Here is a 25692-nt window from a genome sequence, read left to right on the forward strand (position 1 = left end):
ACTGAGCCCACGTGCCACAACTACTGAAGTCCGCGTGCCTAGAGCCCGTGCTCTGCAAGAGAAGCCACTGCAGTGAGAAGGCAGCGCACTGCAACGAAGAGTAGCCCCCGCTCGCCACAACTAGAGAAAAGCCCACACACAGCAACAAAGACCCAACGCAGCCAAAAATAAATAAATAAATTTGTTTTAAAAAAAGACAAAAGAGAATATGTTCTTTTCAGTCAAGATCTCCAGGTGTCATTGGTGAATGACTTCATGGGAATAGAAGAATTCGATTTGCCTTGCTATTGACCATACACCTAGATTTTAGCCTGAAGTTTAAAATGTTTAAAGCCTTAATTTCTCATTTCCAAGTTTATCCTATCTGTTGTTAAAACTTAGAGGTTCTGAATGTGAGATTTAGTTTTTAAACAACTTGGAGCTCCTCAGAGAAAGGTGGCATATACTCCTAGATATAAGGGGCTGGATGGGGAATCTCAGCTGTCCCAGAGCCTGGGGAATACTGAGGGCGTGTAAGGCTTGGTACATGTATGCTCATTCATGCCTCCCATGAAGGCCACAGACCAAGGGCCACATGCGTTTTAATTTAATTAATTTAAGTAAAAACTGCAAGCCTTCAAATCAGGAAAGGAAATAAAGTACAAATAACTCTGATTTTTCTTTTCAGCCGGAAATTTTGTGATTTGTATATACAGAATGAAAAAGAGGGGAGGGTGGTTAATTCACTGCAACTATACATCAAGCTATGCCATTTGACCTTTAAATGTCAAATCATTTTGCTGAAATAGGCCAAAATTTGTTTTGCAGTGTCTGAATTAGCATGGCTGTTTTTACTCTACTGTAAAAACTAAGTTAGAAAAACATTGCCAATTTGACAATTAGGTTTGAGAAGGGAAGAAAAGATCGTGGCATCAAAATAAAGAATGGAATGCTGCCCCTACCCACTGTGGCCTACTTTCCACTCTGTATAAAGAAAAGAATTTGAAACCACACCCTTTTAACTTCTGGTGTTTTGTGTCATTTTAATGTCTTCTAATTCTTATATTTTACTTTTTCTACAAGAATTACTCAAACAAACTTATACTCCAGCTGTCTAAAACCTATTTGAGAATGAAAAGCCCAGGTTAGAAAGTTGCCCTGGTTGGCTTCTCATCAGTTGTTACTTTCATCCGTTTAATGTAGTCTGGAGATATAAATAGGAAGAGGTTTTTCTCCTACTCGTTTCTGAGTCTTTCTAACCTCCAAGCATGGCAATCTGCACAGAAATGAAAGAATTCTATCATCTTCCTTTTTGACAGTGGATGCCCTTTGTATTGTATTTCAGTTTAATTATGCTCCAAGGCTGCCCTGTAAACTTCTGGCTATGTAATCACAACCTGTATCTGACATATCAGGCAGAAGAGGAAGAGAAGTCTTCAAAACTTTCACATATGTTAAGTGGTCTTTTTTTTTCACATATGTTATGTCAAGTCTTTCACATATGTCAAAAGGAATATGAGGCATTGAACCAGGTAATATTGATACAATTTTGTCTATCCTAAATATTTTCAGTTCCTTTTATGTAGCATGGAGAAAAAGAGAAGTCAAAATATATAGAATGGCAGATTGACATGCTACACAAGAATGCAGACAAATTGATTATACTCTGTGTAAATTTTCTAGCGAACTTTTACTTTTGACCAGCTTTGAGAATTACACAAACCAGGCTTAAGTTGTTCATGTTTATCTTTTCTAATCATGAACATAGAAAAAAATGCCTCTTTCTTTCTTGTCCCTCTACTCTTGCTGGCTGAGAAATAAAACCATCAGTTGCATATGTGACTAAATGGTGGGCAATCTTTCAAAATTAACCATTGCATTTTTCCTTTCAGTGGTGTCAGGTCAGCATGTAGGGAGTGGACAGCTCCTTCTGTTAATGATATGGCCAGTGACTGAGTCCTAACATGGGTTGCTTCCCCTGACGTTGTATTCTTATCACAGGCAATTTTCTTAGCTTCCTAAGTCTGAATGAATTGCTCTAGAGTCTCACCATAGTTCTTATAGTAACTTAAGCAATGACTGTGTGCTAAATGCCTTCCACATACAGTTTCATTTAAACTTCACAACAGTGTGTCATAGTTACAGTTATTATTTCCATTTTAGAGCTAGGGAAAACTGAGGCTCAGAGTGGGTAGGTTAACATGGCCAAGTTTACATAGTTGGAAATTGATGGCACTGGGATTTGAATCCAAGTTGATCTCATTTCAGAGCCTGCTTTGTCAACACATAAATTAGACTACCCTGCACCACATAGAAGAAGATTTTGGGATATGAACAGCCAAGTCATTTCTGGATGTTTTCTGAGATCCCCTTCTGAGGATTGGACCAACAGCAGACACCTCTGGAAGCCACCCTACGTTTCCTCCTTGGCTTACCTCCTTCTATTTGACCACCCATTCCTCTGAATACACAAAATCCCTCCTCCGTGGCAGGACTGACATTGCTACTCCCATAACTGTGACTCTCCAGACTTTTCATGCCAGTAGAGGTGTGAGATGGAGAAGGGTGCTCTCTGGAAACTGACATTCTATATGGCTGGCATGTTGCATTTAGCTGGTAACTGGGTTTCTGAACCATCTTTTGAAAATCCCTCTAAACTATAGTCACTAAAGTTCTCAGGAGCTGAAGTTAAGTTGGCACAATCTTCACAACTCTAATGATCTTCCTCGGTCATGCAGTAGAGATCTAAAACGGAGTGTTGGGTGGGGGTCAGGAAATATCAACATATCAACAAATGTAAAACATACCTGACAAGGAAAAACTGGAAGTAAACTTCAAACTCAAGGTTATAGAGATGAGGAAAGGGAGGCTCAGAGAAAAGAGTGAATTCTGTCTGGTCATTTGGATCATAGGAGGGAATGAGGTTGGTCCTGGAAACTGTGGAATTGTCCTCTCTATGACATTGCCTGGCTCCATGGGTTCTGGCAAAGCACTGCCTAGTTTTGAGTGACATCTGATTTTCTGACCGATAAAGCCCAGAGTACATCCAGGAAGCCTTTGGGCTGTCAGTAGGAGGGCTGCTTACTTTCAGAAGACATGGCTACTGTTTCATGATCCCCTCCCCTGCCTTTTTCCTGACTTGTTGCATAGAAGAAAGTAATGTCCATCATCCTTTGCTACTTTTCATATTTCTGTTTCCTCTTGGGGGATGTATAAAAGGACAAGTAATAACAGAAGAGACTGGAAAGATAACGGTAGATACAGTTTTTCCATCTAAATCAGAGGCTGCAAAAGCTAGAGATTTCTCTTCATGTCAAGCAAAAGGCCATTAAAGCTCTGTTTGTTTCACTTCTCAGGAACTACATAAATAATTGTAAAGTTACCTAGGCAATCTCATAAAAAAAAAACAACCCAAATTAGCAGTTGGCTTCCTCATTGAAACTTATTATATAAGGTAGTTTTGATTGAAGATTACCAACAAAAGAAAAAACTCAATACAAGTTTAGAGCCAAGAAGGAAGGAACACATAATCGTTTTATAAAAAAGTTTGTTATTGGGATATGTTTCTCTTTATTTGACTATAAAAACACAAATTTTGAAGAATAAACATTTTCTGGTTATTCTCCATGTAACAGAATTTAATGTACACAATATTGCATGAATTGAGTCACATGTCAAAGAAAAGCATCCCATTTTGCATAAGTAGCCAGTGAACTGATGTACAGTGTTATGAAATGGAACAAATCACTTATCTCCAAGTATTTCAAATAAAAACAAATGAGATGGAACAATAAATTAACTTGCTTTTCTTTAATAAGCAAGCACAAGACAACGATCCAACTTGGATATATAACCTAATGCCCCAAGCTGCAGCAAGAATTTCACACAAAGCCTACTGACCTATCAAAAGTTACTATCCGTGTTTGCCAGTTCTCTCTATAGAACAGATGGAAAACATAAAATGGTTTGCACATCATTTCAAAATTACCATAATTTTCCTAATAGAAAGGTTATACTTATATTCAGCCAGATATGCTGTTTCCAAGCATGAAACCAAAGAAAATTTTCCTGATGCTCAGCAGTATCTTTCTTTTTCCTGATGCATCTTCAAGGCACAGAATATTAGATCAGTGAAATCATGCTAGAAAGAAGGTCAATTTTAAGGAAAACAGAAAAGGGCAAAAAAGGAAAGAAAGAAAAAGGCACACCTCTTGAGCACACCATCCACATTCCGGACCCAGCGCAAGGCACTTGGTGCAGGACACTGCATTCGAAGATGCACATCTATTGTCTTCTGTAATGGAGGATAAAATGAGGCATTACAGTTTACTCTGATATTGGGAAGTATGTGCAATTCTAGACCAAAATGTATTTTGAAAACTGAAATAAGCTGACCCATAGTTTTAAGTACATGACATCAAAAAATACATAATTTCTTTGGGAATTGTTAACCTGATCACTGCAATTAATATGTACCGTATTTTCTGGATGGCTATCATCTGGTTTTATAAAATTAGGGAAAAGAAGGTGATAAAAATATGACTTTAATTAGGTTTGGGGGTTTGGTTTGAAATTCTGTTGCAATGGCAGAGGATCCTCCAAATTTTTTAGTGTGCTCAGGTTTCCCTGTAGTTCATATTATCTGAACCAATGAGGTGTTTTTGGATCTAGAATTTTTCTGTAAAAATAATCATATACAAACCTCAATCTCAACATGTAAATCCATGTTGAGTCACAGTGAATGAAGTTTCTGAGAAACATTCTTGATGGACATACACAGTAGTTCACTTGGTAATTCTGCCTGCATTAATATTGATTATTTTGGCATGAAGGATATCAGAACCAGACAAAATGGCAATGATTCAGTATTTTAGAAATAAAGTGGTTAAAATGAATGGGTTGTTTTAGTTAACCTCATTTAATTTCTCTGACTGGACCACTTTAAGATTATGACCAATTCACTTTTCCATAGCTACCCACACTTGTCTGTTATGTGTTAATAACATAGTTGTGCCTGGATACTATTTACCTTTATCCTTCTAGCCACTATCTACTTAGATCATTAAAAAGAGGCTCATATTACAGACTTAAACACATAAAATATAATAAAGAGAGAGTCATAAATTATTTTATCATGAGGTTTTAGTGGAACAATCACATGCTTCCCATACTCCATCCTTTACAATGAAATGTCCCAAGGACATGGGAAATCACAGCATTCTACCCATCTCACACGCACACAGTAAATAACATAGACACCCCGGCTTTAAGTAGTTCACAGTCCAGGTGAGGCGTAAACTGTATAAGCAAACAATAAAATACAGGGTGATAAGCATAACAAAATATCACCAATGCACTATGGGAATATGGTGAGGATCTTCTCACTCTACTTAGAGGGAAGGGCAGGGGTCAGAGAAGAGGGCATGTTTGCGGACGGCTCCCCAGAGGCAGTGATACCTAGTATGTCTCTTTGCCCTCTCATTTTGTTTCTTCTCATTTGTGTTCATCTCTTTCTAAAAAATGTAATAGGCATGAAAGAAGACTGTGTGTGTGCCCAATCACACATGCATATCGAAGTTTGAAAGGGGATAGAGTCTACAAAATCTCTAGCTATCCCCATCTAATTGGTTTCTCTTTTCCTTCTCTCTCAACTTGCCCCAACATTCTTGAAGACAGGGTTAAAACGGTTCTGACCTGGAGGTGGCATGGGATGGGTGTTGGCAGTGAAGAGAGAGAGAGGAATACAGAGGAGTAAACATAGCAGAGAGGTGCATTGGGATATTGGGAAGTATGTGCAATTCTAGACCAAAATGTATTTTGAAAACTGAAATAACTGGGGTGGTAGTGAGCACTCTTCCCTGTATTTCCCCAGACACCAATGAGTTAAGCTAAAAGCATTCTTCCCTAACATCTCATTGTTCTATTATCCTTCTCTTCTGTCCCCTTCATCCTTTGTCCTTGGCTTTACATCAACTTTTAAAATACACCATCCAAAACATCTTCCCTGATCTAGATGCACTGCACTGGCCTAGAATTTTCTTCACTGGCCTAGAATTCCAAGGACTAAAAAAATAACTAATGTTTGGACTCTCTTTACTACAGTGTGGTCACCAACTATGCAGACTCCATAACCTAAAAATCTTCCATCTGACTTATCCTCCAAAACTGTAAAACCTGCTTATTCCTAAAGTATTCAGAAGAGGAGTGACCTTTTTAGTTTTGTTCTCAGAAAACAAATCAGTTTAGGTCTAGAAGTCAAGCACATTTGCAGACCTAACTTGACCTTTACTAACTTTTAAGCTTGACCCAGCTGGAAGATGGAATTAAGTCTATTTCAGATCAGAGTTGACCAAGCCTTTCACTGAATAGGTAGGACTTTTGCTCTGGCAGTTAAGACTGCAGTCTCCTAGAAGGGAAGCTGCAGATTCTATGACTTTGGTCTTTGTTTCTAATGGTTGTCTGACTCTGTCTTAAGTTAACCTGGTTCAAGTTCAAGTCAGGCTCCTACTTCTATAGCACATGTAGTAAATAATGAATTTATAAGCAAACATCTGTTCTCTCTGAATCTTTTTTTAAAATTATTATTAATTAATTAATTTTCGGCTGTGTTGGGTCTTTGTTGCTGCGCGTGGGCTTTCTTTAGCTGCGTCGAGTGGGGGCTACTCTTCGTTGCAGGGCGCGGGCTTCTCATTGCAGCTGTTTCTCTTGTTGTGGAGCACGGGCTCTAAGCACATGGGCTTCAGTAGTTGTGGCATGCGGGCTCAGTAGTTTTGTCACGTGGGCTCTAGAGCGCAGGCTCAGTAATTGTGGTGCACGGGCTTAGTTGCTCCGCGGCATGTGGGAACTTCCCCGACCAGGGCTCGAACCCATGTCCCCTGCATTGGAAGGCAGATTCTTAACCACTGCGCCACCAGGGAAGCCCTGTTCTCTCTGAATTTTGCTTTCTGTTTTCTTTTAAAAGTTCTAGTGCCAACCTCCGTTCTCAAACTTCATATACCTAAGGATGATGACCAAGGGACACAGAGACTTTGGTTCTGTTAACACTTCCCAGGTTCCAAGGCTGACATTTCTCAGAGTCTATTTAACTACAGGAAAAATGATCCTGTTTAGATGATATGTTTATTAATATTATTTTGAGGATGTTTAATCTGCAGAAGTGAAAGGAAGAAGAAAATGGACCAAGAAAAAAATAACCTAAAGACAGTAGAAATTTCAACGTTTAGCTTGGGATCTTTCCATAAGTCACGTGATCAGATCAAGTGAAATTTCTAGGAAACATTTCTAATGTTTTTCTGGTCTAAAGTCTACACCACAAAATTTCAACAAAATTTAAAGGATGTCCATAGTTATCTGGAAGAATGAACTGAAAACTGATAAGGATTATCGTCCGTGGTATTTAGAATCAATCATTCTAGATCCTCCTGTTTCTCCTAGACAGAATGATTTGTAAAAAATGCAGAAATGGATTTTTTCCAGACAGCATCCTCTTCCTAATTGCATTTACTATACAAATTAAATTAAACTTGGATAATTATATAAAACTGCTTCCTTTAAAAAAAACAACAGAATAAACACTGATATGTATTCTACTTTGGTAACAGTCAAAACCAGGCAAGTTGAGCACATGTAGAATAAAGTTTGGAATATAACTTAAGGGTTTCCTTGTTCTAGGTGTATATCATAGTCATGTAAATGTTACAGATATCTTCAAAATACATTACCTGATTACTGAAAGTTCTTGCATAACATGACATTTAATGTGTTATCATTTGATATAAAAGTTAAAACAAAGAAATAGATTCCTGTTTTAATCACTTGTAATTATCTAGTTATTCCAAGTTTTGACTGAGGAACTGTTTTGTAAAGGCCCCTACAAAAATATAGGGAGGGAGGAGGTGGTTCAGTTCTCCTTCTTTGAAAATCAGGCACAGGAAACAGAACCAAAGTCACAGTTAAATTTCATAGGGATTAAGTAAAGGGGCAAGGGAGAAAAGGTGGAAGCATGGAAGCTCTTCGGAAAAGATGGATCTGAGTAGGGAAGCTTGGAAGAGCTTAGAAATGTATTACAAGGTTGGTTCAGTGGGTTGTGTAGGCTTCCTGCTGGAGGAGACTAGTGCCTGTGTTCTGGTGGATGAGGCTGGATCTTGTCTCTCTGGTGGGCAGGATCACATCTGGTGGTGCGTTTTGGGGTGTCTGTGGCCTTATTATGATTTTAGGCAGCCTCTCTGCTAATGGGTGGGGTTGTGTTCCTGTCTTGCTAGTTGTTTGGCATAGGGTGTCCAGCACTGTAGCTTGCTGGTCGTTGAGTGAAGCTGGGTGTTGGTGTTGAGATGGAGATCTCTGGGAGATTTTCGCCATTTGATATTACGTGGAGCTGGGAGGTCTCTTGTGGACCAGTGTCCTGAAGTTGGCTCTCCCACCTCAGAGGCACAGCACTGACTCCTGGCTGGAGCACCAAGAGCCTTTCATCCACACGGCTCAGAATAAAAGGGAGAAAAAATAGAAAGAAAGAAAGAAAGAGGATAAAATAAAATAAAGTTATTAAAAAATAATTATTAAGAAAAAAGTTTTTTTTAAAAAGTAAAAAAAAAAGCACAGATGGACAGAACCCTAGGACAAATGGTGAAAGCAAAGCTATACAGACAAAATCTCACACAGAAGCATAAACATACACACTCACAAAAAGAGGGAAAGGGGAAAAAATAATATATCTTGCTCCCAAAGTCCACCTGCCCAGAGATAAACCCACACACATATGGTAACCTTATCTTTGATAAAGGAGGCAAGAATATACAGTGGAGAAAAGACAGCCTCTTCAATAAGTGGTGCTGGGAAAACTGGATAGGTACATGTAAAAGTATGAAATTAGAACACTCCCTAACACCATACACAAAAATAAACTCAACATGGATTAAAGACCTAAATGTAAGGCCGGACACTATCAAACTCTTAGAGGAAAACATAGGCAGAACACTCTATGACCTAAATCACAGCAAGATCCTTTTTGACCCACCTCCTAGAGAAATGGAAATAAAAACAAAAATAAACAAATGGGACCTAATGAAATTTAAAAGCTTTTGCACAGCAAAGGAAACCATAAACAAGACCAAAAGACAACCCTCAGAATGGGAGAAAATATTTGCAAATGAAGCAACTGACAAAGGATTAATCTCCAAGATTTACAAGCAGCTCATGCAGCTCAATAACAAAAAAACAAACAACCCAATCCAAAAATGGGCAGAAGACCTAAATAGACATTTCTCCAAAGAAGATTTACAGAGTGCCAACAAACACATGAAAGAATGCTCAACATCATTAATCATTAGAGAAATGCAAATCAACACTACAATGAGATATCATCTCACACTGGTCAGAACAGCCATCATCAAAAAAATCTAGAAACAGTAAATGCTGGAGAGGGTGTGGAGAAAAGGGAACCCTCTTGCACTGTTGGTGGGAATGTTAATTGATACAGCCACTATGGAGAACAGTATGGAGGTTCCTTAAAAAACTAAAAATAGAACTACCATATGACCCAGCAATCCCACTACTGGACATATACCCTGAGAAAACCATAATTTAAAAAGAGTCATGGACCAAAATGTTCATTGCAGCTCTATTTACAATAGCCAGGACATGGAAGCAACCTAAGTGTCCATCATCGGATGAATGGATAAAGAAGATGTGGCACATATGTACAATGGAATATTACTCAGCTATAAAAAGAAACGAAATTGAGATATTTGTAGTGAGGTGGATGGACCTAGAGTCTGTCATAGAGAGTGAAGTAAGTCAGAAAGAGAAAAACAAATACCATATGCTAACACATATATATGGAATCTAAGAAAAAAAAAAGGTCATGAAGAACCTAGAGGTAAGAGGGAATAAAGACACAGACCTACTAGAGAATGGACTTGAGGATATGGGGAGGGGGAAGGGTAAGCTATGACAAAGTGAGAGAGTGGCATAGACATATATACACTACCAAACGTAAAATAGATAGCTAGTGGGAAGCAGCCGCATAGCACAGGGAGATCAGCTAGGTGGTTTGTGACCACCTAGAGGGGTGGGATAAACTAAAACTCAGAGAAGAGATATGGGGACATATGTATATGTATAACTGATTCACTTTGTTATAAAGCAGAAACTAACACACCATTGTAAAACAATTATACTCCAATAAAGATGTTAAAAATATTTTATCTAGGTAACAAGAACTAATAATAATAACTAATAATATTTTTAAAAAAAGAAATGTATTACAAGGAAGTTAGTGCCTGAGGCAGTATCTCAAAACAGGGAGAGCAAGGAAATAATGCAACTATTGGTATTTCTCCTTTTTCTTCTAGTTTTTTCCTTGGAGTTCACATAAATAATACAAAATTGAATTGTTATATGTGGCAAAACTTCAACTACTAAAATGATTTTTATTCAACAAATGTATTTTTCAAGTGTGCTCATATAGAATTAGTTGAAAAACTTTACTTTAATATTTGTAGTTTGTTACTAAACTATAATTCAGAAAATACTATTCTCCATCAGTGGCATCCAGCCTAGATTGGCAAATTTTTCTCCTCTACCTCTAACATACTGCTTAATTTCTTTTGAACTTGTAGCAAATAAGCATTCAGCCCATGTAAATGAAAATGAGTACCTTTATGGGGAAAACCATTGTGTCTGAATAATTTTGCCTCTACTTGCACTTGAAGAAACATAGACCTACATTTATGTTTAGTGAAAAACACCTTGGCTTCCTTTCTTTCTTGTCTCCCTGTTAGTATTTCCAGTGATTAGGTTTGATAGTCTAAAGATGTATTTGGAAAAAAGGTGGTGGTATGATAATGTTCAATTCTTATATAGTGGCTCAGGAAAAAGGGTGAGGGGATTCTAAGAAAAAATAATTGTCTTAGATCCTCAGAGGAAGAACCTGAGAGAGATTCTTGGCAAGTGATTTTTGAGAAGGGAACTGAGATGAGAAAGTCAGGACAAGGTGCTCAGCAAAGATGTTGGTGCAGTCCAAGTCTGATCTCAGCCTGATCCAACCCAGAAGTCATACCCAATTGACACCATGGAGTTGTCCCACCTTGAGGCAAGGGTGGTCTAACATTTATACCCTCATACCAGTCAGTCATTCGCTGCAGGCAACCTGGAGGGCATAAGGTGGGGGGCAGGGTAGGTTAAAGTCCCAGATATCTTTGAGCCATGTAGTCTGCTTTGGTGGAAGCCAATTCTGAGAAGGTGGCATTTGTGAGCCATTAACAGCCAGAATTCACAGTAGCTGGGGATGGTGTGCCAGCCTGTAAAAGGATTCCAGATGGGGTGCCAGCAACATCTACTAAAATGATGTACCCCAGAGAGTGATAAATAATTAGAGTAGCAGGCAGAGATTGCTATTTGCCTGCCTGTTCTTTACTAAGAGTATCCTAGTTTTGCTGAAGATGGCATTGAGAAGAACTGGAACATCACACTTTCCAGCCTCACTTACATGGTCATATGACTAGTTCTGATGACTGGGATGAGGAGGCAGAAATTGCTTAATGGGGCTTCTGTCAAAGTTCTTCAAAAAGAGGGCTGATTCAGCTGGAAGGCCCCTTTTGTCTTATGCTTGTCCTGCTTCTTCCTGCCTGGAACATGGATGTGATGTCTCAAACAGCAGCAGCAATCTTCATACTTGAGGTAACCTTTTTCATAGAAGCCAATAGTGAAGATGGCAAAAGTAAAGAAGCCCAGGCTGCTCATCACTGTGGAGTTGCTGCCCGCTTTCTGGGTTGTCTCTCAGAACTGTTTCTGACATTAAGAGGAAAATTCACCCCAATCTTACTTAAGCCACTATTTTTAAAGGCCCTGTTACTAGCAGATGAACACAATGCCTCAGACAGTTTTTCATCTGAGATTCAAAAGATAAATTAATGAGATGTCCATAGCAGCGTTATTTACAGTTGCCAAGATATGGAAGGAACATAAGTGTCCGTCAACAGATGAATGGATATAGAAGATGTGGTATACACACACACACACACACACACACACACACACACACACACAATGGAATATTACTCATCCATGAAAAAGAATGAAATTTTGCCATTTGCAACAACATGGATGGACTTGGAGGGTATTATACTAAGTGAAATAAGTCAGAGAAAGACAAATACTGTATGATATCACTTATATGTGGAATATATAAAATAAAACAAACTAGTGAATGTAACAGAAAGGAAACAGACTCACAGATACAGAGAACAAGCTATTAGTTACCAGTGGGGAGAGAGAAGGGGGGAGGGGCAAGATATAGGTAGAGGATTAAGAGTTACAAGCTATTATGTATAAAAAAAAGCTAGAAAGATATTGTACAACACAGGGAATATACCAATATTTTACAATAACTTAAAAGGAATATAACCTTTAAAAATTGTAAATCACTCTGTTGTACACCAGTAACTTACAATATTGTATGTCAACTACATCTCAATGAAAAAATGAAAAAAATTAATAAGAGAAAGACTTGAGCAGAATTAATATAACTGCTTTTTTAGAAATGTTAAGCATAACATTACTTTATGTGAAACAGATCATCCACCCTAAAGAGATTGTGTTTTTTCATGTTTTGCTATTCTTTGGAAAAGTAAGACTACTAGACTGTCAGTTCCTAGAAAACAGGTGCTTACACATATTTTCTTTCTTTCCTCAGTATCTGAGCCTAGCACCTGGTACACACTCAGTTAATGTGGGATGAATAATTGATATTCTTAGTTGAGTTTGATTTGTCAATTTAATTTCTCAGGTCTCTAGCTCCTGAATATGCATTTTAAAATAATCTTTCTTTCCAAAACCTATTTATTGCAGAAGGCAATATAACTATGTTTACTTAATGTTTCACATCTGTATGACCTCATCTTGATGTTTCCAAATGTGAAAAAAAACAAATATACCTATAGTGACAAATTTCTTTTTATTTTTTTAACATCTTTATTGGAGTATAATTGCTTTACAATGGTGTGTTAATTTCTGCTTTATAACAAAGTGAATCAGTTATACATATACATATGTTCCCATATCCCTTCCCTCTTGCATCTCCCTCCCTCCCACCCTCCCTATCCCACCCCTCTAGGTGGTCACAAACCACCTAGTTGATCTCCCTGTGCTATGCGGCTGCTTCCCACTAGCTATCTATTTTATGTTTGGTAGTGTATATATGTCCATGCCACTCTCTAGTGACAAATTTCTTTTCCTTACATTTGGTCTTCTGATACTGTACAGTTCTGCTGGTTTATTTTAAAGCAAGGCTAGTTTCTTTCTAAAGAACTCTGAATATGTGATGGAATGATACTGAATTGAAATAGCACTTTTGAATGCTACCATTATCAGATGCAAAACTACCAAATTCACTTTTTTTTCTTATTGTTCAGATCTAAATCAGATTCCATTTCAGCAAATGTTTTATGCCCCTATGAGGTTGAGTAACTTCTTACTGAGAGGAACTTCCTTATAATGCCAATGTTAGGCAATAGCATTAGTATCTTTTCTTCTTATTAACCAGGTTTATTAGACTTTTATTACATGTAATCCTCGTTTCAGGGACAAATTTCAACCTCCCTTGTTATATAGCAGAAAATCATGTGAGTACAATAGGGTTTTATGCTAGCATAAAGATTTTTGGAGCACAAACGGGGAAAATAAAGCCACTTTCAACACTGGGCAGGTTAAGAAATGTTAGGGCAATGCTTCACATTCCATTAGTCTGCCCTTCCCTATTTGGGGCAATCCCAGCATGAGTCAGTATTTAAAGTACGCTGGGATGGCATAAATCAAAACTCTAGTTCATGATGGAATTTACAAGAAGAACCACTGTGAAGCCACTGATGACACTCATTTGTGTTGAAATGGGCCACATCCAGAATGCTAGTCTGGAGGGGTCATATCAGAAACTTTTATTGTGACTCATTTACACACATTTTAACCAACTTTGCTTTGAAAAAGTTCTGATTCCAGGCCATCTTCAGTGATTGTGTAATTTATGCTCTACACCAGAACAATTTTAACTTGAAAGGGGGAACTATTAACTACACTGGTGAAACAGGTGTAAACTGAAACTCCTCAGGCAAGCTGAGGCCTCAGGTCACCCTAAATGCACAGTAGTTTGGTGTGTAGAACAAGAAATAAAAACAATACACAAGGTAATCCATGCTCAGGTGATAGAAAATGTACAAGGAGAAATAAAACACCATGAGTTATTATTCGTTTTATAATGTGATCTATAAGCTTCATGTATTTGCATATCCAGTTCTCTCTTCAGATTGAGAAGTTCTCAGCTATTATTTCTTTTTTTAAAAATTTATTTATTTTTATTTTATTTATTTTTGGCTGCGTTGGGTCTTCTTTGCTATGCGCAGGCTCTCTCCAGTTGTGGCGAGCGGGGGCTACTCTTCGTTTTGGTGCACAGGCTTCTCATTGCGGTGGCTTCTCTTGTTGCAGAGAAGGGGCTCTAGGCATGCAGACTTCAGTAGTTGTGGCACTTGGGCTCAGCAGTTGTGGCACGTGGGCTCAGTAGTTGTGGCTCCCGGGCTCTAGAGTGCAGGCTCAGTAGTTGTGGTGCACGTGCTTAGTTGCTCCGCGGCATGTGGGATCTTCCCAGACCAGGGCTCGAACCCATGTCCCCTGCATTGGCAGGTGGATTCTTAACCACTGCACCACCAGGGAAGCCCCCATGAGTTGTTATTGATGAGGGAATCTCTTCACATTAAGGATAAACCATCAGGTTTGAAAGATAGGTAAAATGCAGAAATCTGGCTGAAATTTGTTTGATTGTTTTTTAGATTATATCTTCTTTGAAATGAGAAGGAGACAAAAGAGTATAAAGAGTACTTGTCATTTGCATTTGAAAATGACTTTGCAGTTCATATTATTTCCTAACAGTGAATTTTCTTTTGGTGGGCCAAGCAGGTATTCAACAAGATAGTTCAACAAGAAGAGCTCAAATCAAGTTTTGCTTTTACTCCTTTGCCTGTGCATATCAGTTTGTCTCCTGACATTCACTCACCTGGTGGGAATTTGTGACAAAGCAAGGGCAACTCAGGAAGAAAGGTGAGGGGCAAAAACACAGCATCTCTCAATATCGCTTTCCTACTTCAGACTTGGAACTTGAAAAAGGATCAAAATCTCAAGATTCAAGGAGGGCTCCAGAGGCCCCTCTGAGGCAAATTCTGGTTAAAGCTGCATTTGTCTAACTTGGAAAAGCAATATTAGTCATGTGCTTTGTGTCTTGTTTTAACTGGAACTTTTCCATACATTCCAACTGTCCTGTTTATGAGGCACACTCCCTTTTTATAAAAGCCAAAATATTCACCGGTTTCCCACTCTGTTCCTCTAAATAATGTTTTTTAATCTAACACACTAGAGTTCTAGGGGCTCTTCCTATTTTCCTCTCCAGCTCTTGGCATGTATGAATTTCCTTTCTCCCACCTAAAAAAAAAATCATAGTGCTATTCATGTCAAAACCCAAATGCCCCAGGATAGTAGGAATACATTTTTTTCATTATATCTTTTAATCTTGAAGTCACGTCGCAGGTGTGCACTTGATTAGAGCACTTGATTAGAGCACTTCTAAGTAAAAAAATAAATTAAAACTCAAAGTGAATTTTAGTTAATTCAGCATTTGGTTTTCCTGTAATTACACTTCAAAGACCAAAAAGGTATCTATAGTTGACTCTGCCACTTGAAAATCAAACCTATATATATGATAGGATAAAATTAGGGGAAAAAACCCAAATATTTATTAAGTGATTACTCTCATTTGGGCCCTGTACCAAGCACTTTATATGTATTATCTCACTGAAAATTTATAAAAGTCCTATGAGGAGAGCACTACTAAGCCCATTTTAAAGATAAGGAACTAACTAAAACTCAGGCAAAGTCTCATCTCAAAGTCAGAGAGCTAGTAAGCGCAGAGACCAAGTGTGAACCCAATTCTGACTACAGAGCCTCTTCTCTTAAACATTGTCCTGTATAGAATAGAGAAAAACATAAAGACAATTATACCGAAGTATGATTTAAAACCTAAAACCCTTGTTAATTAGTACTATTATTAATTCTTAAGTGATGACTCAATAATAATTCCCATGTAGCTGAAGACAATTCTTTCATACTAGTAGTATGTCATTACTTTTCCTATCATCAGTCCCACTCTAGAGATGAGGATGTTAGATTCTCCCCAGTAGGATTATTTTCTGTCCTCAGTGCCAAAGACTTCCCTAAGTACTTCAGTGCCCTTTTCAAAATTCACTTTATTTCTAAGCACAAGGAAACTTTGAGTTTTAACACCAAAGCCCCAGCTTGAATGTCTTACCAAGTGCCTGAATCAGATTGGTTGGCACTTTTTCAGCAAGGGAGAGAGCTTCTCCTTTTACTACTGTGTTTCCCCAATATCTTGCCAGGGGACAGTTCTGGGCTGCATGCTAATTAGGCAGAAGCACTTGAAATGGTGTTTGCAGTTGCAGTTTCCATTTGTGAATTTCCAGTTCTGCCCTGGAAGCCAAATCTGGAACAGGGAAGCAAGCAACTTGTTCTTGCCCTAACTGCCTATTCTCAGACCTTGGCTTCATAATTTAACTTTGCTGAGGTTTTGCTTCCTTGCTGATGAGACAGGGAAAATGCTCCTGCTCTTTATATGCTGTATTCATCTACTGTGTTGTGAAAACACTTTAAAAAGTAGAGTATGAGTTTAAATGACATGATTGGTGGGAAACTTTTGCTTTATAGTATGTACAATCCTGTTAGTTTATGTGGACATTTTAAGATATAATTTATAATATGAAAGATGTGTTTTTAAAGGTCATCCACAACCCTATATGTTATATATATCAGTTACTCATCAGTTGTCTGTAACGCAGAATCATTCATTGTTTTATGTTTTAACCTTGTCAGCAAAGAAGTACAAACTTTTGCTGGGATGAAAGTGTTCTGTATGTTGTTTGTAGTGTTAGTTTCGCAGGTCTATACATCTGTCAAAAACTGTTCAATTGACACTTTAAATGATGTAAATTTTATCAGTAAGGTTGATTTATTGTTGTAATATTTATCAATAAAGTTTATTTAAGATTAGCATTGTAAATTAACTTTGATAGAATATTATTTGTTAGATAAAGGACAATCAGAGCACAGTGGGGAAATATATTCCTTTCTTGAGAATATATATAAAAATATTAAATTACTTTATGTGGTTTTTAAAAAGTATGCTAATGACACATTATATAAATCTTTTGACTTACAGATCAATTTGTGGTTAACTAAAGTCATTTATCCCTACACTATATTTACCTGGTTTATATAACCTATTCAGATCGAGGGGTAAATTATTGTAATGCTCCTTCAAACGGACTGAGCTCAGCTGTGAGATGATAAAAGTTTTTTCGGGTTAAAAAATTATTTTTTATATTCTACTTGGAATTCCTTGCAAGGCTTCAGCAGCATGAAAAATTGAAAGGAGTGTGTACTAATACCAAGTGTAAGATTAAGTATCTTAGTAATTAGTACTAATATTAGCACTAATATAGTTTGAAGTACACATTAATAATATATTTTTTAGTCCATTCTCTATAATAAAATCACTTCAATCTTCAAGCCAAAGATGATTCTAAATACTTCAGTGTCTCTTATAAAATTCATTTTACTTTTGGACTCAGGCAAAGGAAATTCTGAATTATAATTTAAAAATTTTCACCTTACTCTACCTTATAGGAATGAAATTTGATATTCTATAATATTTATATTACCTAAACTATTTCAACTAATTGCCCAGTTTACTTCCATTGGCTGGAATTTGACTAGGTACTTCTTGCTACATACATATATCAATGATCACTCGTAATCTTCAAGGTGTACTTTCCAAGGACAAGGATATTCTCTTATAAAACCACCAAGAGTTGGTGAATTCAGGACATTTTATATTGATACTATAACACAAACTTATGTATAGTCCATATTGTCCTATGAAATTCTTGTTCCATAGTCTCCATATTTCCCAAAATGGTCCAGCTATTGCTTCCACCTCATCAAAACTCAGCTTTATTAGAGTTTATCATTCTTTGGGTAAATCTTCAACCAATGTTTTAATCTTCTTGCTTTCACTAGCTGTTTGTAGGCTTCTCCCCCCATTCCCCCAGTCCCTGCCTCCCAAAACGTATCAACTTCTATTCTTTCAAAGTTCACAGCTCTTATTTAATATGCCCCTCCCAATCTTTGTTATCATCACCAGACATTTTTCTAAATTTTACAAAGTATTATCTTGCTCATGATTTTCAGCTTACCCAATTCCATAAAATCACCCAAATCACCCCACATCTCACTACCTCCACCTTAGAGTTGTTGGGAATCCCTGGGGCCTGCAGCAGGATATTCTCATGAGCTATTGGGGCCAATGGATCATGAAACCATGAGAGAGTTATTAGACCCAAAGACCAAAAGTAGGATAAAGGACAAATTCAGGAGGAGCCAGAGGATGGGACAGAAGGCAGGCTCCTGAGCCAAGAATTCTAAACATGAAGTTGAAAATAAACAGAAGTAGTGTTTATGCATCCTAAGCAACAACTTATACCTTAGCATCTGAAGCTGCCTTTGTGCAGCACTGTTTCTTCCAAATTTCTTTCTCATTTCACCTAACCCTTAGGCCTTGTTGATTCATCTCTTGTTGACTTTCCATCATAGTTTCTCACATTCACTATTCTAATTCTTTCTCTTCAAATCCCCAAACGCTTCTACCAAGTCCTCATACTTAAGATATGACCCAATCTTACCTTTATATTACCTAGAATATCTAAATTACTTCTTTTTTAAACTCAAATTTGTCTTTGTTCTCTTTTCAGAGGAAGAAGAGTTTCGTACTTGCCAAGATCATTTCCTCCATCTGTCTAGTGAATTGCTCACTCAAAGGCAAACAATAATTCCCTAATTATATCTAGCAACTAGTATTTAGTAATGTTTAAATGTGCTCTACCTTTTAATAGTGAGTGGACACTCTATCACTTCTCCCATTCCCACAGCTAATTCTCTTTTTATGTCTGGCTATTTCTACATCTCTCTAAACTCTATACCTTGATGGCTTCATGAACTAACATGACTTTAAGTCTCATCTGCTTGCACATGACCATCAAATTAGTATCTGCAGTTCCAAATTCTCACTCAAGTTTCTGTCTTGAATTTTCAACAGTCTTCTGGACATTCCACGTAGGTTCCTACTGGAACTTCAAAAGCTGCAAGTCTCAAATAAAAATCATCTTCCCATCTATCAGTAGCTCTTCCTGACTTGACTGACCTATTTCTGTTAATTACAATATTTTCCTAGTTATTCTGCTTTAAATCTTTATAGTCAACATTGACTGCTCCCTCTGCCATAATCCCAGCAACCTGTTAGTCACCAATAATCCTTGCTTTTACCTCAGTATCTTTAGCATTCATCTTTCCCTTATTGGACTTCAACCTAGTTTAGACTCTCATTTATCATTTGCTTTACTGTTAACAATTTTCTCAGTCTTTTACCTTGGGCATCTACCACTGAAATTCATTATACAGATGTTCCTCAGTTTCTCCAGGGGGTTGGTTCCAGGACCCCCTGCCCCATACCAAAATCCAAGGATGCTCAAATCCCTTATGTAATATAAAATGGCACAGTATTTGCATATAAGCTGTGTACATCCTCCCATATACTTTAAATGTTCATGTTAATGCTATGTAAATATTTGTAAATACAGTGTAAATATTATGGAAATAGTTGCCAGCATGTGGCAAATTCAAGTTTTGTTTTTGGAACTTTCTGGAATTTTTTTTCTGAATGTTTTCAATCTGTGGTTGGTTGAATCCAGGGATGTGACACCCCTGGATACGGAGGGTTGACTGTATACATTATTGCCTACCCTACTAAACAATCAAATAAAAAACCTTCAATGATTTCCCACCACCTGAGTAGTCAAGTTCAAACAAATTCACCTATATCTAACTCAATGGCTCTCTCTTTCACTTCTCCCCTGATGCCCTAGTCATGGCCAGTATGTATGCCTCCTCTCTCTGCCTGAAGAATCATCCTGGGCATTTCCCTCTGTTACAGTCCTTCCAGTTCTTCAGCATCCAATTAAGACACTTATCTTACTTTTACATCTCTGCCATCAGTCCCTTCCTGTTCCTTTCAGGTGTGGCTTATCTCGCTACTTTTGAGTCCTTACAGAATTTTCATTGTGATTCTTACATTGTGCATTAAATTATAGTTATTTGTATGTATTTTATTTAGTTATTTGTGTTTTATTTGTTTATTTAGTTAGTTGCAGATTATGCAAGTGTGGGTATAATTTACATATTACATTTGTAAATATACTTAGCAAGAAGCAAATTCCCCCAGGGAGGAGATGATGTTAGATAGTTTGGAAAGTCTTCACTAAACCCTTTCACTTCCAAAGCACTGTTGGTTTGTACTACCTTCTGGTATAATCCTCAGCTATTATATACCTCCTCAGATAATCAGCTCCAGCTGATGGTCTGAGGGGGTAGCCCAAGGCATTCAAAAAAAATGTCCATCTCCCACTCAGTAGGAGATTCAGTAGAGTGAGCATCCTCACACCAGAACAAAGTCAGGCTTCCTCAGACGTTTCTCTTCCTTCCATAGAATCAAGAACAAGCCCCAGAACTTCCACCTTCCTCTTGCCACTCACAGCTTTATCACCACTATCTACCTTGAGTTCACAAATACTAATCTGTCCTATCCGTGTTCATGTAAGTCGCTTCAAGGAGTCTAAAACTTGCAAATGCCCCTCTAATCCCTATTAGGCTATACACAATCTCTCTTCTCCCCTTATCTGCACTCTTTTACAACTCCAGAAACCCTCTTCTTGTGCTCTCCAAAACTGTTAGCCTATTTCCAGAAGAATTCCCTGTATATCGGTCTCTTCTATGCATTTTCCCACTCCTTGCTCTAATGAAAACTGAATCACCCCTGAGGTTCGCTTCCTTTGCTGACCTCATGAGTAATGGCTGTTTCTCCCATGACCCTCATGACACTGGGCCTAGAGGCAGATAGCTGCCCTCCTTAGTTCTTATTGCCACTTCCAGGGCACTTTCCCTCCCTCATCCCTAACTTCTCCCAGTTTTGACATTCTTAACTCAGATTACATCACGCAGAACCCTGAATTACTACCAGCATTTACTGACGCCAGGGTGATGCCTTCTCATTTCTAGAGAATTTTGACTCGTTGCTCATCACACTCTCCAATACTACTGCTATTTCAGTTCATGGCAATTTCAGTATATATGCAGAACATCTTTGCAGTACCTAGATGCCCCACTTCCTCATTCTCTTCTCCAGTTATTTTGTCCTCCACTCTGATTTAGCTACTTGCTTAAGACACGGTCATAGCTTTAGACCTTGTAATTACCAGTAATTGCAACCCCTCTACAATCCCAATATTTCCCATATATTTCCCTCTCTGACCACTACCTCGTGTCTTTCAGTCTCACTCACTTCCAGGATCCTGACACCAACAATCTGCCACCTCCACTCCTTCCATCTTCCCATCTATGTCACATCTCTTACGTCCCTTGATAGCCTCTCTTTTTTTCCATCCCCTCCACCAATTATCCACAAGGCTAACTCTCACTGCCCTTAAGACTTTGCTCAAACATCCCCTTTCTTAATGATGTCTAGCCCGTCTAATACATTTTAAATGGCAACTCCCACCTATCCCCCTAATCCTGGTCTACTATTTCCCATTAGCACTTAGCACTTTCTAACATACTATATAATTACTTATAACCATGTTTACTTTTTATTTTGTTTCCTCTTCCCCCAAAATATAAGACTCATGAGGACAAGGATTTGTGTCCTTTTGTTTCCTAATGTTTCTTATACATATTGAACTATGCTTTCCACACAGTCATTGTTGAAAAATTATTTGTTAAATGATTAGCACTTATTAGATTTTAGTTTAAATTATAGAACCTGTTAGATTATAATTCACGTTTAAGTGCCAGTCTCTTCCTTTCAAGTGACATATCATTGAGGCAGATGCTATCCTTTCATATTTCCCTCCAGGTTTATGGACTTGGCTCAGATATCACATTCTGATGGGAGGAGGCAGACCATAGAAAAAATAAGTAGAAGGTCTAGCATTCTAGAAGGTGCTATATGTCTAGCACTTTCTGTAGAGAAAAACAGACTCAGATGGGGAGTGAGGAGTGCTAGAGAGGAAGGTGTGAGCACTGCTGCTTATCCCCCAGCTGCGTTTGTTTTCACTATAGAAGGTGCTAGACAAATGGCACCTTCTAGCACGCTGGACATTCTATTTATTTTGTCAATGGTCTGGCTCCTCCCATTAGGATATAAACTACATGTGGGCAGATATTTTTGTCTGTTTTGTCCACTGCTCTATTTTCAGGGCTTAGGGCAATATCTGCCACCTTATAGAGACTCACTACATATTTGTTTAATGAGAAGATGAATGCATGTCTCCTCTGCATTGACCAAAATGTCCCGTGTGTGCCCTCTCCCCCAACCCCTTCTCCCTCTGAGTTGATGTGTTTACTTCTGCATCGTTCAGTTAACTTTCTCCCAGTTGTGCCCCCTTCTCTCAGTCAGCTCTGAAACTCAGCTCAGGATGCCTCCCCTTGGGAAGCTTTGTCCTGTTACTGCACTTATTCTCTCTGGCCATTCTGCACTGCTCCCCAGCACTCATAACACTTTCTTTTTTTGACACATTGTCTCTGAATTTTGCCACTTTGATATCCCTAGTCTACTCATTCGATAAATTAATCCTATATTTCTGTTCTTCCTGTTTTTATACACTCATTTAACACTCATTTATTAGTTTTCTGCTAATAGCTAAAGACAATGCAAGTAATCACATATACCTTTAGGGTAAGGGATACACAACCTGTATTTGCTTTATGTTGATGCATTTTATGATGGTTTCTAGGAATACATTGTACCTAAAAAGGTGAACCATATGTATAGTAAAACCTAAGTAGTTGAAACCTTCAGTTAATCAAGGCCCTGCACTTTAATTCTCTGCTGAAGCATAGGAAAATTTAAAATTAAGTATTAATATTTAGAAGGGACTTTGAGGTTCTGTCTCGGCATCAGGACACACTTGACCTATATCATGTCTAATTCAGAAGTCAAAAGCCCTGCAACACTAATGACCCAGACCACCCACCTCGGCCCCACATCACTATCTTGTTTTACGTACTCACACAGTTCCCAAGCTCAGCTGTCCCACCTGCGTGATATCTTATATCTCCTCTGTCCCCATAGCAACTAGTACAATGTCAAATGTACTGAGTAGGTGTTCAAACAATACCTTCTGATTTATTGATTGAATGATAACTGTGAGGCTTTGCTCAAATCGCAAAGTCTGAATGATGTACTTACTAAGATAGGAAAGTTTACAAATACATCTTTAAAAGATTTTCAAAAGAAAGCATCAAACTATGAATGACCATGGATTTCACATACACTGTAGGTAACCAGGTTTTTACTATAACTGTTTCTTACCTTCTCATGGGCAGCACTGTTAGTATTATTAAAAGATTTCTTGAGTAGAAGGAAGAGAATGGACAAAGATTTGGTCAAAAGAGGAAAAGATTATCATCTGGGAACACAGCAGAAAATTCCACTTCTTAAGGAATTTGAAGTTATAATGATTTGGATGGCCTTCGTCCATTCATGAATTATTTGGTAATTGTTTAATACCTGGCATTGTGAAGGGTCTTAAGAATAGGTTACCTACCTTGTGAAGCTTATAGGGTAACAGCAAAAACTAACATATGACAGAACCTTAATAAGTGTGCTGTGAAAAGAACAGGCTAGGAGCTATGGCAGCAAATCATAGGAGGATGTCACCTAAAAGGGAGACTGGGAGGGTCAGTAAAAACTTCCTTGAGGAATTTGCCAGATCCTTTTATTACATAATTGCATCTCTATTCTGTCTGGTTCCCAAATCACACAGTATTGTTAAGTTGCTACAGGGCGTCAGCCCATTCAGCTGGATCAGTTAAAGCTGGCAAAACAGCAGCAACCCATTCAGAAAAATGAAATCATCCCCCAACATACAACACCCCAGGTCTAATCTCTGAACCCCTCTGTTTTCTACTCAGCTTCCCCTTGGCCCTTATATCCCTTTTGTCTTCTAATACTTAACCACCCCTTTCAAGTTCAACCTCTATGCTTCTGCTGAAGACTCCCAAGCTGCCCTTTAAAATATATAATCAAGTATGATTAGTTTTGAATGGTAAATAGGAGCTGTTTCCTCACCATGACTGAGGCTCTTAAGTGCCTCTCTATCCTGTCAGGCCCATTTTGCAGATCCACTGAGTGTGCAGAGATAGGTCAGTTTATCTACCCCTTCTTCCCTGAAAGATTCTATTCTATTCCCAAACAAATGACAACCTGACTCCAAACTCTGTTCCTAGGCTTCTGTGCTCTCACATGCATGTGTACCTGTGGCCATTGATTACTTGTCTCCTGAACAACCCTGAGACACCCAGATTTCCACCACACTTCACCTTTGCACACCAACAGTTGAAAAAGGAGATGAATGAAAGGTCTTTTTCAAAATATATTTTTAATATATAAATTAAGTTATATACATTATTGATAATGTTTTCTCAGATTCTAGAATTCCCTTCCAGTCTCCTAGTGTTCATGTGGTATCTCTTGTGATCTTTTGGATGGAGGGGGCCACTGTATATCTGGGCAATATCCAACAGCCTTCTTTGTATAACCAACTAATTCAGACTATCCTAGGCCACTTACTGTATAGCATCCTCAAAGCTTTGGAAAGGTGAGTTTGTAGGTAAGTCATATATAGGAGTGCCACTGTGCTGTAGAGGTAGGCTTCCAAATTTTAGGTAATTCCATATTTCTTGGGATTTTTCTGGGTGTTTTAGTTCTCTGCTTGTCAATAAGGACCCCTAGGAAATATCCTGAAGTGGATGGACCCGTTAGTAGGTCATCTGCCACTATGGCAACTCCACAGAACTCGAAGGCCCAGTTCCAGAGTACTCTGGAGCTTGAATTCTTTAACATAGAGCTAGAAGCATCTACAGGCTTACCTCATTTTATTGTGCTTCATTTTATTGCGCTCTGTCGATACTGTGTTTTTGCAAACTGCACGTTTGTGATAACCCTGCATCAAGTGCATTTGTTCACTTCATGTCTCTGTGCAGCATTTTGTTAATTCTTACTATATTTCAAACTTTTTCATTATTATTATATTTGTTATGATGATCTATGATCAGTGATCTTTGATATTATTACTGTAATTGTTTTGGGGCACCACGAACCATGCCCATATAAGACAACAAACTTAATCAATAAATATTAAGTGTGTTCTGACTCCTCCACTGACAGGCTGTTCCTCCATCTCTCTCCCTCTCCTCGGGCCTCCCTATTCCTTGAGACACAACAGTACTGAAATTAGGCCAGTTAATAACCACGCGGTGGCCTCTAAGCAGCCAAGTGAAGGAAGAGTCCCATGTCTCTCACTTTAAATCAAAAGCTAAAAACGATTAAACTTAGTGAGAAAGGCAGGTTGAAAGCTGAGACAGGCCGAAAGCTAGGCCTCGTGAGCCAAACAGTTAGCCAAGTTGTGAATGGAAAGGAAAAGTTCTTGACAGAAATCAAATGTGCTGCTCCAGTGAACACAGAAATGATAGGAAAGCAAAACAACCTTACTG

General features: G+C 38.2%; 1 protein-coding gene across 1 annotated transcript in view; it reads right to left on the minus strand.

Annotated features, from left to right (window-relative positions):
* Positions 1–25692, minus strand: part of ITGB8 (integrin subunit beta 8) — a gene marked incomplete at its 5' end in the record, with an annotated part of 96200 nt that overhangs the window by 55977 nt on the left and 14531 nt on the right. The window contains one exon of the mRNA XM_081244972.1: positions 4188–4273. Within this exon, the coding sequence (XP_081101098.1) occupies positions 4188–4273 (86 nt within the window). The remainder of the gene's footprint in view (positions 1–4187; positions 4274–25692) is intronic.

Source organism: Mesoplodon bidens (assembly GCF_964165515.1).
Source record: "Mesoplodon bidens genome assembly, chromosome: 9".
Classification (NCBI taxonomy): domain Eukaryota; kingdom Metazoa; phylum Chordata; class Mammalia; order Artiodactyla; family Ziphiidae; genus Mesoplodon; species Mesoplodon bidens.